This window comes from Hyposmocoma kahamanoa, unplaced genomic scaffold (genome assembly GCF_003589595.1).
Source record: "Hyposmocoma kahamanoa isolate Upper Pololo Valley unplaced genomic scaffold, ASM358959v1 95, whole genome shotgun sequence".
NCBI lineage: Eukaryota > Metazoa > Arthropoda > Insecta > Lepidoptera > Cosmopterigidae > Hyposmocoma > Hyposmocoma kahamanoa.
This window is the reverse complement of record NW_020654972.1, coordinates 7,490,760-7,508,535: the sequence shown is the minus strand read 5'-3', so window position 1 is coordinate 7,508,535 and position 17,776 is coordinate 7,490,760. Positions and strand designations below refer to the sequence as shown.

At 36.1% G+C, this 17,776-nt stretch overlaps 1 protein-coding gene across 1 annotated transcript in view; it reads left to right on the top strand.

Moving 5' to 3' along the window:
• The window catches only part of LOC113238338 (ribonuclease 3), a 23,681-nt gene extending 10,564 nt beyond the window's left edge, over nt 1-13,117 (top strand). Inside the window, exons 8-17 of the mRNA XM_026475179.1 lie at nt 1,146-1,382; nt 2,018-2,258; nt 3,809-4,029; nt 5,357-5,488; nt 6,879-7,050; nt 7,333-7,514; nt 8,470-8,634; nt 9,503-9,663; nt 11,481-11,626; nt 12,648-13,117. Of these exons, the coding sequence (XP_026330964.1) occupies nt 1,146-1,382; nt 2,018-2,258; nt 3,809-4,029; nt 5,357-5,488; nt 6,879-7,050; nt 7,333-7,514; nt 8,470-8,634; nt 9,503-9,663; nt 11,481-11,626; nt 12,648-13,048 (2,058 nt within the window). The 3' untranslated portion in view covers nt 13,049-13,117. The remainder of the gene's footprint in view (nt 1-1,145; nt 1,383-2,017; nt 2,259-3,808; nt 4,030-5,356; nt 5,489-6,878; nt 7,051-7,332; nt 7,515-8,469; nt 8,635-9,502; nt 9,664-11,480; nt 11,627-12,647) is intronic.
• The last annotated feature ends 4,659 nt before the right edge of the window (nt 13,118-17,776 follow it).

The window sequence follows — 17,776 nt, the reverse complement described above, 5'->3', positions numbered from 1 at the left end:
TTAGGGAATTTACTGTAAGTAACAAAGTAACGACAAAACAAACTTGGAAAAGTTTTTTATATTTAATATTAAGTGACGGGATGAACAAGTCATGCGCCTTATTGTAAGCTACACGCCTGTTCATAACAGTTACAGTGTCACTCAGAGCTTTAAATCGCAAAGATCAGAGGGACACTGCCACTGCTCCCGTCACCCTGAGTCATAAGTTGACAAGTCCCACTTGCCTGTAATTTCACCAGCGCCCTTATCCTTCAAAACCGGAACGCAATAATAGGTAAGCAGGGCAGCGACAGAAATAGGTAAGGTGGCAGTACTTCCCTGGACGAACTCTTTCACAAGGAGCCTACTGCTACTAAATTTGTTACTTAATTTAGTCCTACCGTGTAGGACAGTTACTTATTTGTTATTTAATCGAATGCTGGATCTCATTACGCGTCCATGTGCTAATCACTGGACCGCCGAGGTCGTCAGTCATTTCCACTAATAATAATAGGGTTTTAACTAAATTCCTTAAAAAAAAATTACTACTGACCACACAAAACTTTAGTATGCTTAAAGATTACATATGCGGCAGTGTACATGTGGCATGAGAACGATCTTATACAAGTCCGTTAAAAATAAACTATTTAAGCATATTGGTGTCATATATTTTTAAGCCTATTTTGTCATTAAGTTTTATTGAAAATCAGGATGTAAAACTTAATTGCAATTACAATTGCAAAGACACCTCTACATTGGCTGGTAGCTCTAAAGGTACCTCGCTGAGTGAAGAAAAACTTTCACAGATTTCCCATAGATGGCGCTGCGACGAAAAAGATATTAAAAACCAAAACAAAGATCTGCAACAAACACATGGAAAAAGTCGTGAGGTCCGTTGGTTTGGTCCGTGTCTTAGTTGACATAGCGTCTGGCACGGTTTGCTAGGAGACGTTGGTTGAAATCCAGTCAGATCGAATTTGAAGTGCCACTCAGAGCTTTAAATCTCAGAGATCTGAGGGGTACTGCCACTGCGCCTGTCACCCTGAGACATAAGTTGACAAGGCCCATGTGCCTGCAATTACACCAGCACCCTTACAGCAGCTCCGCTGTTGGTTAAATTCGATCTTTGTTTAATAATTATAATTTCTGTTTAATGTGATGACCAGATAATACATAGACTTCATGTACATCTCAGGTACCAAAAAGCATGGCGTTACTACGTAAAATACCGCCACCTCATAGCAAACATGGCAAAGCCCTCGTTCAAGGACAGACAGAAGCTAGCAGCCAAAGAAGCCAAGCTACAAGAGATGCGGACACAGAGTAAAATGAAACGAGACGTCACGGTCGCGATTTCTTCGGAAGGATTTCACACCACCGGTCTTATGTGTGATGTTGTTCAGGTAAAACGATTTAGTATAGAAAACTACACAGGTTGTGCCCATCGCGCAATAGCATATCGATGGCTTTCTAGATTAGTGACATATCTCAAAAATGTTTAATAAAATTACTTTGACTTTTTAGTTTTTATCCCCATATTAAGATAATAAGTCAAGTATAATAATAAATAATTAGATAATAAGTCAACTCCCGTCTGTTCAGCACTTCAATGCCTACACTTGGCTCATGCATGCATTTAAGTTAAGTTTTTTTTCTTTACCTTTTATTTTTAATTAATTTAACTGCCGGGGTTGTCAAGTTTAAATGTAATTTTTAATGAAACGAAATGAAACAATTTATTTCAGACAGTTACAAGTCCATATGGTGCTAGTAGGTACTTACGACTATGTTAGTAGATAGCAAAGTGTTCATTTTCATGAATAAGGATGGACAACCAATGCTTAAGTATTGGGCTGTCCATCCTCTCTGCTACCACCTTAAGAATCTCTCTGGCCAACAGGGATGCCACTCTCTTGCAAATGACTGCCTGAAAACCGCCTGAAAACTCCGCGAACAGCCCTGAGGCACTACAGTGTCGAAGCTAATAATGTTGCAGAAATTAATTAATAACTTTTAAAATCTTTTCTTTTCCTTACAGCACGCAATGCTAATCCCCGTCTTAGTCCGCCATCTTCGATTCCACAAACTATTAGATAGCCTGGAGCGCAAAATTGGCTACGTATTCAAACAACGGTTGTTACTACAAACTGCGTTGACGCATCCCTCTTATAGGGAGAATTTTGGCACGAACCCGGACCACGCTAGGAACAGTCTCACTAATTGTGGTATCAGGCAACCTGAATATGGTGATCGGAGGATACATTATACAAGGAAGAAAGGTAAGCTTATTATTGGTCCATTTCACTAAGTTCAACTATAAGTTCAATCAGTTGAACTAATCGGACACAAATAATCCAATAAGTTCAACTAGGTACAACTTTTCAAAAAGTTGAACTTATTGGACGAAATTCATCCTGTCATCAACTTCCAATTTCTTTGGCGAGATTGAAACTGCTCATTTTAATACACAATTTGTGAAGGCCTCTGTGGTCAAGTGGCTTGCACACCAGTTTTCATGGTGTCACCATGTCAGGTCCCGTGTTCGATTCCCGGTCGGGTCAGTGTAGAAAACTACTTTTCTATATTGTCTCGGGTCTGGGTGTTTGTGGTATTGTCGTTGTTTCCGATTTCCATAACACAAGTGCTTTAGTTAAGTAACTAAAGAAAGAAACTTTGGTATCAGCAACGTATGTGATGTTCTCTAATATAAAAAAATTATCAATATCATTATAAATTTTTTATAAAAAAAAAAGACCTCAAAAGTTTGTGGAATTATATCTATTTGCCAAATCTTATTGAAATCGGTTACCACGATACCGGATTCAGTTTAGTTCCCCTAGTTTGTCACCCTTAGAAGTGGAATATTGTCTTCAAATGTAAATGGGACCAATACTGAGGTACCCTCTTTCCAACAAAAAAGAGAAAAAGAAAAGACAATCGAATTGAGCACTTTCTCCTTTTTTGAAGTCAGTTAAAAATAACAAGTCGTGTCACTTTAGGAACAGTAGAGATCCTTGTTAAAGAGTTCGTCTAAGGCGGTACTGCCATCATAGGTATTTCTGTCGCCAAGCTGTAATGTAAGCATTACTGCGTTTTGATTTCGAAGACTAAAGGTACTGGTGATGCTACAGACATGACACTTTGCAACTTGAAGCCTCAGGGTGACTGGTGCTGGAGCAAAGTGCCCCTCAGATCTTTACAATTTAAAGCTCTGAGTAGCACTGCAACTGTTTTGGGTAGGCGTGTCGCTTACTACCAGGCGCATGACGTGTTCGTCTACACTCAAAAACAACGAAGAGTTTGTAGCACTGCGCTCAATTCAATCAAATTATAAATTAAACAATGACTGGTGATTTTTTTTTATTGGAGAATTTTCCGTCCGTTGTTATAAACGCTAGTGAGTGTGACCCATTTATTTGGAGCAATTTACATGTCGACCCCTCCTACGTCTTTACGTAGTTAGTTATCGTATGTCGAAATTGCCAAGTTTACAGGGGAGCGTTTGAAAGTTCTGATTTCACTGAAATGAACATAACACGTGACTTTAGCATTTCCCGATTTTATTCGGCAAAGCTCGTGACTTTAAAACTCATTCTCGATAAAACTGAGAAATGTTTAGCATTAGCAAATAAAAAAAAATTAAAGTTGGCAATTTCGACATACGATACTTTACGTAGTAGGGGTCGATGTTTGAAGAATAATATTAACAAAAGATGTGGTGTAGTTTTTACATTCGTACTTTTAGATAAAAAAAACTGTGTTTTTCATTGTTTTTTTTACCTCATAAAAACGATTTTTTACAATTACCTAATTCAACCTTTCTTTTCAGGCATCGTGACCTTAATAAACATAATGTCTCGCTTCGGCAAACACAGCGAAACAGAATCCGAGATCAAACACAACGAACGTTTAGAGTTCCTCGGCGACGCCGTAGTAGAGTTCCTGTCTTCCATACATCTGTTCCGGATGTTCCCAGGGCTGGCTGAAGGTGGCCTGGCCACGTATCGAGCTGCTATTGTACAGAATCAACATTTGGCACAGTTAGCGAAGGTAAAGTAAAAATAAATATTTTTTTGTGATGCCCTACGACTCTGAGACGTGGTCACTTACTATGGACCTCATAAAAAAGCTCCAAGTCACTCAACGAGCTATGGAGCGAGCAACCCTCGGTATTTCTCTACGTGATCTAATCAGAAATTAGGAGATCCGTAGAAGAACGAAAGTCACCGACATAGCTCGAAGGATTAGCAAGTTAAAGTGGCAGTGGGCAGGGCACATAGCTCGTGGAACTGACGGCCGTTGGGGCAGAAAGGTTTTCGAATGGACACCACGAACTGGAAGGCGTTCAGTGGGACGGCCCCATACTAGATGGACGGACGAACTGGTAAGGGCGGCGAGTAACCGATGGATGCACTTCGCGTCCGATGGGCTGGTCTGGAAATCTTTGGGGAGGCCTATGTTTAGCAGTCTCCCGGCTGATATGATGATGATGAAATATTTTTTTATACATGAAAATAGCATCCAAATATAAAATAATTATGTACTTACTTAAGTGTCATTTATTTTATTTATTTATTTTTTATTTAATAGTTTATTGTACAGGAAAAATACAACAAGTCACAAAGAAAACAAGAGAAATTAAAAATTAAAGGGTTTTGCTTATTTGAAATTAAAAACAAAAGGTTCTGCTTATTTCTAATAGAAATTTCTTCCTGCAGACCTAAATACAGGACACTATAACTAAAAGAACGGGCATATGTGCACAACAAAACAAGGAAAAAAAAATAAAAATAATATTAAATTGTTATAAATTATATAAATACTTAGATAAATACATATTTTATAATGTAATACCTAAGATATGGATGGAATAGTAGATAAATAATGCTCTTTAACTCTCACATTAAAAATAGCGATTTACTTTCGTGAACAGTAATAGGAAGTGCATTCCAAAGTCTTAGTAATATTTTAGAAAAAAAATTGAATATGGTTTACTCCACTTTTGCGCTGATAGCCTCAATTAAAAGCCTCATTCTCTTGAAAACGCTTTAAACGCACTTAAGATTCTGGACCTCTCACCTACAGATTTGTAAAATACCTTTGTTTATTAAACATGATTTGTTATAGTTCAACTGTTTTTCTTTCATCTACCATTTTCCTCGCTATAGTGAGGTGAAATGTGTTTCGCTCAGCAGCAGTTGTTTTGAGCCTCGCAGCTTGAAACCCTCGCTACACTCAGGATTCTATTTTTGACTTTCAATCTTTGCAGCCTTCGCATGCTCAGGTATACAAGCACTCGCGTTAAACAACTTTGCAGCCTTGCATAGGGAATAATTATTAAAACATACTGTTAAAAACGAGTGCTTCTCCTTTGCAGAACATCGAGCTGGAGCAGTTCATGCTGTACGCGCACGGGTCCGACCTGTGTCGGGAGGTGGTGATGCGACACGCCATGGCCAACTGCTTCGAAGCCCTCATGGGCGCGCTGTTCCTTGATGCCGGGCTGCAGGTGAGTACCACGACATTTATACAAGTTCCAACAGGCGACGACGTCATTTAAGCTCGGACCATAGAAAAACTTTCTTCGACCATACTGCACCGCAGCATCGCTCTTACGACTAGGCTACGAGTTATGTTATCGAGTTATAAGTAAACTACTACAAATTATGGAAGTCATTAGTTCAAAGTATTACATTTAAATCTATTAATGTCTTATCATATTAAAGTTATATCATGTTTAAGATGTCAATATTAAATTATCATTAGATTTTACTATTATGATTATATTACATTAAACATTGCAAAATACAGATTAGATGATATATATATGTGTGTGTTCGATGTTTGTTAATAATCATAATAAAAAACTAAAGGAGTTATTTCAAAAAATCTCAGTATTACATTTGATCAAAAAGCGATATCTATGTCAGTTGAGGCTGTAAAGGTGCGCTGCGGTGAAGAAAGTTCTAAAATCTATCACTAGATATCACTAGCGGCGCAGAATACCGAAAAATACAGTACAAAGATCTTTAACAAAAAACACAGAAGAATTTCGACGACTCGATAACTTTTCTCATGCGGGGTAAAGCGGCATATTCAAACCATATTTGTATTGCAAAAACGAGAGATTCGTTCTGTGTACCGTCTAGGCTCTCGGGTTTATCTCAGAGAAAAGTTTAAGGAGACTGGTATCATGACTTTGGCAGCACAGTACATTTACTCCAATATTTTATATGCCCGTAAAATTATACATAATTTCAATAAGAAAGAAGATATCTATAATATTATCCTTAGAGCTAAGTCCAAACTCAAGGTACTACGATATCGTTTAACCAAGGTAAACAACTCTTTTATGAGGAACTGTATACGTTTTCACAATAAGATTCCGGAGCGTATATTAAGTTTATCATTTCCTAAGTTTAAAAACTACATTAAAAATATTTTGATCGAAAAGTCATATTACAAAATTGAAGACTACGTGTTAGATAAAGATGTATGGAAAGACGACACGGCTCCAGAATCCACACAAATTTGATTCAAAGTGTATTCCATAGCATTTAAGTTTATTTTGAAAAGAGGAGTCCCTAGAGTTTCTTGCTCGTTCTTCTCAGGGAGGTCAGCGTAGTGAACGAGCAGTAAGTTAAACGTGACGTTTTCAAGTGTAAATTTATTTTACCTATGGAATAAATGATCTTTGATTGATTGTCTTTGACCCGTAACTTATTGGTAAGAGCAATACTACAGTGCAGTATGGTTGCGGGTTCAAGTCCCATCGGGTCGAAGGAAATTTTCTGTGTTCGATCTTTGCATTAATAATTATAATAAAAACTAGTGGAGTTAATTCACAAAAATCTCAATAATACACTTCATATTTGTCATCTCCTTTCTACTTACTACAGGTAGCAGACCGTGTTTTCTCTTTAGCATTATGGTACAAGGAGACGGATCTCCTAGACGTGTGGACAAAGGAACGCGCGCATCCCTTGCAAGAACAAGAGCCTTTGGGCGATCGGAAGTACATCAAGGACTTTGAGTTTTTGCAGAAGCTTACGGAGTTTGAGGAGTCTATTGGTGAGTTTGTCTTCTTTAAGTCGTGGTGATAGAACGTTATTAAAGGACGGAGCGAAATAAAGCTACACAGAGTGGAAAAAACCAATGGGACATGAAAAGAGACTAACAAGATTTCATGTATATCTTTAAGTGTAAGACCCAAAGTTTATTCGAGAGATTTTATCCTATTCATTAGTATAATAAAATATATAGTATCGAGTTCTTGGGTATTCGCAATTGTTACACCGAAGCAATTGAAAAATAAATCTAAATCATCTTTGCACTGTTTTCCTCTACCGACAGGCGTTCAATTCAAACATATCCGTCTCCTGGCCCGCGCTTTCACAGACCGGTCAGTTGGCTTCACCCACCTCACTCTCGGCTCCAATCAGCGGCTGGAGTTCCTCGGAGACACAGTACTGCAACTGGTCGTCTCCGATCGACTTTACCGCCATTTCCCTGACCATCATGAGGGGCATCTTTCTGTGAGTAATGTATTGTAACCGCTTAAGTAGTAACTTCTTTATTGTAATGAATATTATGATATTTTACTACCACGATATTCGTTTATTTTTGTGAAATTACTCCACTAGTTATATTACAATGGTCAAACATAAACACAACACATTTGTAACCCGACCCAACGGTTTGCACCATGCACCAACAAATTGTGTGTATTTGTCTTATCTACCATTGATATAATAATCGATAATTTATCAACATTGTTATACGTGTTTAAATAATAAAACGTTTTAGAAAACTGATAAATCTAAATAAGTGTCAAAGTTGAAGTGAATTGCATCATTTACGTTTCATACGTATTTCTTATACAATTACAAGGAAATGTACGTAAAAATATAGTATTTTTTGTTTTTAGTTTCCCTAACTGTGTCGTTGTTAAAGACAACTGAATATCCGATATATTAAAGACAACCGGCAAAGGCTATAGCAGAATTATACAGTACATTTTAATAATGATGACTTTAACCCTTCCCTAACCCGAAGTCATGGCTCAAAGGACTTGTACTCAAGCCAAAACTCTTAATAAAAAAAATTTCGAGTGTCGACCATAGACAACAACGTGGCGACACCCGTTTTCAAAGAAGAGTATTTTATTGGACAATACTATATCAATCGATTCAAGACAAAAGTTATACTTAAAAAAATACGAGATTTAGGCTTGAAACTAGAAAAGAGATTAGAAATGGATTTAAAAAAGACTAGGCTGCTCAGTCTATAGACCTTTGCCTTTCCGCAAGGAAAAAGAAAAAGAAAATATGCGTTGTTTTCACTTCTAGTGCCTGTTTATTCAAATTCTGTGCTCGGTACTCATAGTCCAGGGTATTAATTCCCTAGTTTGACACCAGGTAATTGATGTGGTTGTCTAGCACATCACATCTTCTCCCATTATATTTGACATCTACCATTTTTTCCTTCTAGCTCCTCCGCTCGTCCCTAGTCAACAAACGTACGCAGGCCATGGTGTGTGACGACCTTAATATGTCGGCATATGCCATTTATAACAATCCCAAAGCTAAACCGACAACGAAGAAACACAAGGCTGACTTGCTCGAGGCTTTTCTTGGCGCTTTGTATATTGACAAGGTATAACTATACTTATTTATTTGCAGTAATTTTATCATGTTATAATTTGTACGCTTTATTGTTGGTAGTGTACTTTGTAAGATATTGTGTGGTATTTAGTTATCCTAGTACATCTTTAAACATGTAAATTTGTTGGATTTTATCGACATGTATGTACCGGACTCTTGGTGTAATAAGGTCACATCTGCAAAAAGACAATTGTTCGACAGAGAAAAGGAAAAAAGTTGTGATATCTTCAACACTTTCCTCTTGAAAAACCGATGATTTTTAAGATATTATAGCATTAAAGATATTGTGACATTTAAAAGAAATCCACTAGAATTCCTTGTTAATCCAACACAACTCTATAGATGAATATTTGAATACAAATAAGTAACTTGATATTTTTAATTAATAACATTAATCAAAATATTTATTGACAATATTTTTGTAATTAATACAATTCCTTCACTAATCTCAGACATAATACTGTGGCTTTAGTGAAAATTCAAATTCAAATTTTTATTTCCGACAAAATGTCCATATAGGGGTACTAGAAAAAAAACCCAACTTTGCAAGGAGTTAAAGCTTAATCATTGATATTAAACGTTAAATGTTTTCGCGTTTCTTTGTAAAGTTGGCATTTTTTACTTGATGTTTTTACTTTTACTTTTCGCTAGGGCCACATTAGTTAAGAACTTTACAATTACTTAGTTCGAATGCCTTAAGACGCAGTATGAGGGTTACTATTAATTTATTTATCACCGTGTATTAAAAATATCTACTATAGCTTATGACGAATAAATATTTTTGAATCAATTTAATGCCGAGTGTCACAAAACAAGTTTAAGTTACATCCGTATTAACCTCAATACAAACTTGTGAACAGAATCTCGATTACTGCCAAGTGTTCTGCAACGCATGCCTGTTCCCACGGCTCCAAGAGTTCATCATGAACCAGGACTGGAATGACCCGAAGTCCAAACTGCAGCAGTGCTGTCTTACCCTGCGGTCCATGGAGGGAGGGGAACCTGATATACCACTATACAAGTACGTTCAACTCGCATAGCGTCAATTTGTAGGGCCTTATTTGTTTTTTAAAGTTTACTAAACCAATATTCAGGATTGCAAATCAATTAGACGGATTTAAGTATTTATATTAGAGTACTAAGTAAAGGATTGGCCAAAAAAAGCCCATGCAGTTTTTCTCACGAGCTACATTTAAAAGTCTATACAACCTCGAATGGCTTTCGTTGATTCCACATAGCAGTGAAACTGTTGAATCAATCACGTTGGAAAAAATATATAGTAACATTGAAGATATACAAGATTTCCTATACGGCGTGAAAACACGATTCGTAAAAATTTTCACGATATAAAATAATGACAAACTTCTCGAAATCTTACAAGAAAACTGCTGTATTAAATAGGTACTTTACATAAACCAATGATTTTTTTTTATATCAACTGAACTAAATAGAACACGTATAGTATACATATTTCAAATTTCAATTTCGTTTTTAAAAAAAGTAAAGCCTGTATCCCTGCCGCTCGACCCAAGCGAAGTGAACCGTATTAGTACGGGAAAAATTTGAATTCGACCTGAGGTGCTTTGGACTCTTAAATAAAAAAAAACTTTTTCTTTTAAAATGTTATATTATCTATGGCCATATTAAAAATAAAATTTTAGCGCCCATTTTAATAATAGTTGGGAAAAGTTTTGAGTTCATAATTTATAAAAAATGCCCAGATGGTGACTCGTAAATGGTGTCGTATTTCTTCATGATATTGACAAACCACTCACACCTTTACCGTGTAAAGCTATTGCAGTTAGGTCTTGATGTGTTACCTAATTCACCGTATTTGCCCGACATGGCCCCTTCAGTTTTGTTTCGGTCTTTAAAAATTCTTTGAATGAACATGATATAACTTTGTAGGGTGACTACATTAATTAAGATAAATATACATATATATAAATAAGTGTATATTTCTACTTGCTGTTTATATTTATATACATACCATTAAAATATTGCTGTTTAATGTGTAAGATAAATAATTTATATAGCACATTCAACAGCAATATTTTAATGGTATGTATATAAATATAAACAGTAAGTAGAAATATACACTTATATAATTAACGATAATATAATTATATTTATCTTAATGTAGTCACCCTACAACTTTGATAACGAAGAGACCATCAAACAACACTTAGACTTGCATTTTATAAGTAAAGACAGAAATTATGAAAGAGGAAAACTAAAATTACCAGAAAGATGACAAAAGATTGCAGATCACCTTGACTAGAACATAATTTATTAGTTATATTTATGTTTTTCATTTATACACTTAGATACCGCATGGGCTTTTTGACCAACCCAATACTTTTACATATTGCATATAGGGTAATATTGTCTTATTTGATACTTTTTAGGTTTTTTTTACGTCCTTCCAGAACGTAAAAAACCTAGCAAGTATAATACCGCGCACACACTCATAGCCCTGAACTAGGGAAACCCTGTATTGTGGGTGCCATGGACACGCACATAGACAACCACAAATTACACCCAAACTCACGAGAGAAATAAGTGTAGGCCGTATAAATTTCCCTCGGCCCGGGAGTCGAACCTGGGACCTCTACGTGGCAGTCCAGCATGGTAACCATTCGGTCACAAAGGCAGTCAATATCATTCATTATCATCAGAGGTGCCACCCATATAACTAGTAATTTAAAAAGCATCGCCTGTGTAGGCAAGCATTTCAATATAATCTCACCTGATTGTTGCTGATGACATAGCCGATGTTCCTTGTCAAATTTAATTTTCTTATTTGTAGTTTATATTTGAACTAGGCTTTATTCTCAGGGTGATCGAGTGTCTTGGTCCGACGAACACTCGCGTGTACACAGTGGGCGTGTACTTCCGCGGCGCGCGGCTGGCTGCCGCTAGAGGGCACTCCATACAGGAGGCGGAAATGAACGCGGCAGAGGAAGCCCTCAACAGCGCTCACGGTCAGTATCATCACATACTAATGCATATTATCATGTCGCAATTGTGCTGTGACATACAAGTTCTTTGCACATTATGATTTATGTTACGAGGCTTATTGCACGTCACTTTACTCTAGCACTCAGTAGTGTCATTATACCAAACGAGCTTACTACGTTCTAAATATATGTAAAACGCCGTGCAAGCACTAAATCGCGCGGTTCGTCACATATTATTGGTACAGAGATTGATAAATCGAAAGGCCTCTCGTCGAGTCTGTCTCTGAATATCATATTTGCAAAACATGATATTCGCAAGACATCACGTTCACAAAATATCATATTCGCAAGAGAAGACCGCATTCTATGTAATAAAATGAATAATTTATAAATTGTGATTTTGTATTTTGTTCCCAACAGTACAGAATGGTGTAAATCGCACATATGATATTTTGCGAATGTGGTATCTTGCGAATATGATATTTTGTGAACGTGATGTCTTGCGCATATCATGTTTTGCGAACATGATATTTTGCGAATATGATATTCAGCGACAGAGGCATCGATTAAATGACTAAACTACAGATTGAGTTGGTAAGAGCAGTAGTCGCGGTGAGACAACAGAATTTTTCTTTGTGTTTGTCCGATCTTTGTATTAATAATAACAACAAACTGAAGGAGTGTTTTCACGATCTCTCACTAGATATCACTAGAGGCGACGAATGCCGAAAGCCAGTACATAGATCTATAACAAAAACACATAGGAGAATTTCGACAGCTCGGACTGGACCTATGGCTCAATTGGTAAGAGCAATGCTACGGTGCAGCATGGTCCAGGGTTCAAGTCCCACTGTGTTGAAGAAATTTTTCTGTACCTATGTTCGATCTTTGTATTAATCATAACAAAGATAAAATATTGCACAAATAATATTTCTTGAATGCACACATACTTATAATAAGCATGAAATTTATTTATATAAATTATAAGCCAAAGAAAGTTAAATTAAAAAATCAATATTTAAAAATTAAAATTTTTAAATTCCAGAACTATTCCCCCAATTGGACCACCAAAAACGCGTAATAGCGAAAAGCATGAAGAAAAAGAACAGACGAACAGGCCGTGACAGCCCCCACACAAAAGACAAAGACAAACGGTCCAAACTAGAAGACAGAGTGCCTAAAGCGTACAGGCTAGACAAAGACGACACGTCGAGTTCCGACGAGAGTCTACACCTAGTCTCTGACGAAGAGGCTGTGAGTGCCGGAACAAAGTCTGATGAGGATTCAGGGTTAGATAGTGACACAACAGTGAACGACAAATTGCAAAACGTACAAGTAAGCAGTCTTCTAAGTGACATGGAGAGGTTGAAGGAAGATCTCATAAAAAGGAATGAGTATGAAAAGTTAAAGGAGAAATGTAAAAAGTCAGATTCCGAGGACGATTAGGGTTAGGTAAGAAATTTAGATTTTAAGACTCGTGGTTATTCACTGAATGATTATCACCAGAGATGGGCAGTGGGTTAAAACCCAATCAAACCGCCCGGTTTTTTATCCAAAGCCAGGTTTAATGCATTTCTGCCCAAAATCATGAGCGGAAACGGCGAATACGGAATTATTCTATACAAATGGCGACGTAAAAAATCTTTTTTAGACTATAAAGATTGCCTCTTTTCTCTCTACACAATAAATATAAATAATAAAAGTGAAATAAAAATAATTTATTTCAGACAATGTAGTTCATTCAAGTTAGTAACACAAAAATATTACCTAATAATATTAATAATTAGTTACAAACATAACAAACAAGGACGAACCCAGCCCCCCAGGTGGTTCACTGACTCACACGTAAAACACGCAACTCAGTGAACCTCCGAAACACAGCAGCATCCATCCTGTCTGCTATTATCTTCAGGATCTCGTTGCTGCTACCCCTCACCCGTCGCACTAACGAAGTAGACATTTTGCGCATGATGGCATAGAAATCATCCATGCCAGAAACGGGGAAGCTTCAACAAGTTCCAGATGGTTATTATACAGGACTCGCAAGGCGCCGTACGATCTCAGCATCAAGTTGAACCATAGAGCATATGTGTAGAAGCTCTGGCAGTATGCTCTAAAGAGTGTGAGCTTCACTTCTGTCGTACACCTTGTGAATCTATGAGCCAACATGTTGCTTCGAACCGACAACGCCCTGCGCTCTAACAATACCTAACCTTGCAATCCTGTGGATTCTCACTACAAAGGATGATTGATTGATGAAGAAAATCGATTCAAGCGCGTACGATCTAATGATTTTTTGTATCGATATATTTAAATGCAATTTTCAAGCAAACTAATTCAACAGAAAGACAAATAGAATCGTCTAGATCAGAAATCAATTGACATTTTGTAATAATATCATTAAATTATAAATTTTTATTGAATTGATATTTCTATAGATTTTTTCAGAGTGTTCTATCTTTGATTAATACTTATAACAAACTAGTGGAGTGATTTCACATAAAAATAATTGAATATAAATTCAATAAAAATTTAAAATACAATGAATAGCGACATCTCTAGCCGGGGCTGGTAGCTATAAAGGTATCGAAATATCATAGATTTCTCATAGATGGCGCTACGGCTAAAAAGTCGTTGAAAAAATCAAATACAAAAATACGACGCAAGCACATAGAAAAATACGTAAGGTCCGCTGGTTCGTTCCGTTGCTTAGTTGGTAGACGTCGGTTCGAATCCGGCCGGATTGAAGGAACTTTTTCAGACTGTTCGATCTTTGTATTAATAATTAATATCATTAAGTTTGAACAAAACTCGATTTACAGCAAATATTTAGTTGTAAATAGTGTTTGCCCTCGATTTTGGGCTATAATGGGTTTTAACCAAGTTTAAATCCGGCAATAACAAAGCACTAGCTTAGAACTGGGTCCTTACCCATCTCTGGTGACAACCCTACGCTCCGAGCGACATGTTTATTAATGCGCCAAACAGGCGGGAGTTGTTTTACTTGTCTTATTATTCTATGGCATAAGACGCAATTTTTTTTTGTAAATATGAAATTTTAAAACTCTATACAGTACATTTATAAGTTGTTCACAACGTTATGTTAAATCTAGGATCATAACTTCAATATTTACTAAAGTTATTTTGGACATTGCTATAGACTCAATTGACTTAACTTCCTTATTGCTCGTGAATTTATTTTCATAATGTATTTATTATATTCAATAGATATCATTACAATGACATTGTTTTTAAATTTGTGATGTTTGACAGTAATCTTGTTTAATACACCATGAATCAATAGTTAATTCTCTATCTAGTATAAGCTGAGTATGTATTTAAATTCTAAGCCTAAGTATTGTTCTTAGAACGACCCCTCCCACGTAAAGTATCGTATGTCAAAATTGCCAAGTTTACAGGGGAGTCTTTTAAAGTTCTGAATTCACTGAAATAAGCATAACACGTGACTTTAGATTTCTCACTTTTTTTCGACAAATCTCGTAACACACGTTGAGTATTATAAAATCCTAGATATCGGTTAGATGATCTATTAGATGATCACTCTATGTGAGTAACAAGCTTTGCCAAATGAAACGGAGAACTTTAAAACACTCCCCTGTAAACTTGGCAATTTCGACATACGATACTTTACGTAGGAGGCGTCGAGAAGTTTATTACCTATGAAAAATGGACATCATTGTCTTGATTTAATAAAAAATCATAAAATAATTTAAACGTGAACTGGTTTTTCGTTTCATTATCCTAATTTAGATGGAAAAAACATTCGTTCAATTATAATTTAAAGGACAAGTTCCCGAATTTTTTATCTGGTAGACCACGTGCCATTTTTCTGTTTTGCCTAAACCACTTTGATTTTTTTACAAATTCATCAACTTCAAATGTACGTTTTACAGCTATCAATAGTCAGAAATAGTATTACGTATTTAGTTACACAGGTACTATTCTGTGTAATGTGGTTATTCCATTTATGGAAAGTCAAAATTTTGGTCACAACGTTAACGTCTCATGCACCCCAAAGTTTTCAATAACATGGACCAGTTGTGACTGGAAGTGGATCCTGGAGGTCAATATATACCACTGAGAATCATCGGTCTAAAGGCTAGATACCAGAATCTGTTGCAAATAATTGAAACTTCATTGAAAAGAAAACCGCTTCAAAAGTTTGCTTGGCGGCTTTTTCCGATTTCCATAGGACCCCCTCGTGAGATTCTGACTTCTTGGTGACAATGAGTGTTACGGACTCCTTTGTACATTTTATACTTTTTTTTCTGGTTGTCATGGTGACAGTGATTTGTTGATGATACGAACATGTATTGTGTCAAGTGAAAAGTCGACTTTTATTTGTGGAAAATATTTTTTAATATGTGATAGCCGAAACGAACTCGGAACAGCATTATATCAGGGACCACGTCGAGATATATACCCTTTCAAACAAAAAAATAATTTTCAAGTCGGTCCACAATTCATGGAGAAATCGGTATGGCAGTGTACATGTCTTTAAAATTTGAGGATTTCCCTCGATTTCCATGGATCGCTCATCAAATCCTGACTTGGTGACAATGGGACCACCACGAGAACGCACCCTATCAAACAAAAAAAAATCCAAAAACGGTCTACAATTGACGGTGAAATCTGAAAACATACATACAGCCGAACGTATAACCTCCTCCTTTTTTTAAGTCAGTTAAAAATACGATAATAAAGAAATTACGCGAGAACGGACGGAATGACCTAAGTTAAATCTGTTAACAAAAGTCTGGGCATCAAAATGTTGTTATGGGTAACACCGCACAACAATGTGAACAAGGACAGAATTACTAGTAATTCGTCTACTGGGAATAGTAACGTAAATATCATTTGTTCTGTTAACAGAAAAAATGGAATCACGATTCCCAGTAATTCTATCGAACTGCAACAATAAGATTATGACCATTATTATTGACAAAAGTGTACAAGAAATGATCGATGGTGCAGATACCGTCCCCACGGTGTACAAAATAACTGTAGCAGAACGTTTGATTAACCCAAATTCCAACTTTTATTCAGAAAAATTCTAGTTTTTACCGAAAGAGAAATAATGAAGAGTTCGTGCCTTGAAAAAGAAAAAAATATTGTAACAGTATTGTCTTTATTAGCGGCTAGATGGCGCTGCAATCTTTGCAAATGTGTATTTCCCGCGTTAGAATTTTTTATTATTTTTAAGTTATTTGTAATATGAACGAAAAAAAGAATAACTGGGAGTAAAATATACTTTATTACATTTTAATACACAACCTAAGTCATAACAATACAGCAAAGCGAAAACGCAACAGGTCCTTTGAGTTTGCTCGCGCGCAGAGTTAACCACTGCTTCTGATTGGGCACGTACATTTCTGCCGGCATTAGCTGTTCGGGGGCGTCGCCTTCTGGGGACAATAATCATACTTCAAATGCGAATCAGAGACGCTTTCTTACGAACGTTTTTTGTGAAAAGCCATATCTAATTCTAGTGGTGGTGTGCCTCATTTGTGTGAAAATCAAATAAACTAATTTTAATAGATATAACGCTCATTAGACCTAATTTTCAGTTGAACTACATAATTATGCACACTTCCGATAACTTAATTTCATACAATTGTCATTTGTAATAACATTCACATTTTATAAATAGATTATCTATCTTTTTATAGAGCAATTTTATTTATTTATTATATTTTATTTATTTATTTATTATTATATATCTTTTTATAGAGCAATCGTTTTATATATTGTCAATTTAGTTAATTTTGTATTTATTTACCTGTAGGTAATGTGCACCACCTTTAGTAGGTTAGGCTAGGTTAATATATGAAAAAGCAGCACGAGCCGATCGAGCGAAGCGAGCGTGTCACGGCAGCGGCCGGCGTGTGCCAGAACCGAATTTGTTTGCGTTTCCGCAAATGTTTTAGCTCTAATTTGTTTAAGGTTAATATACTATTTATAGTTGCGTAAACTGAAGTTTATAACTTATAAATGTTATTTAAAATGAGTGTTAAGGTTAATGATTGTTGTAGAAAATAAAATTATACAATCTAAATTTACATTAAGTGTTCGTTATAAGGGAATTGTTGTGTGAAAAACGTAAATATTAAATGAGGGTTAGCTTTAAAATATTTATAAGAATACATTACATAC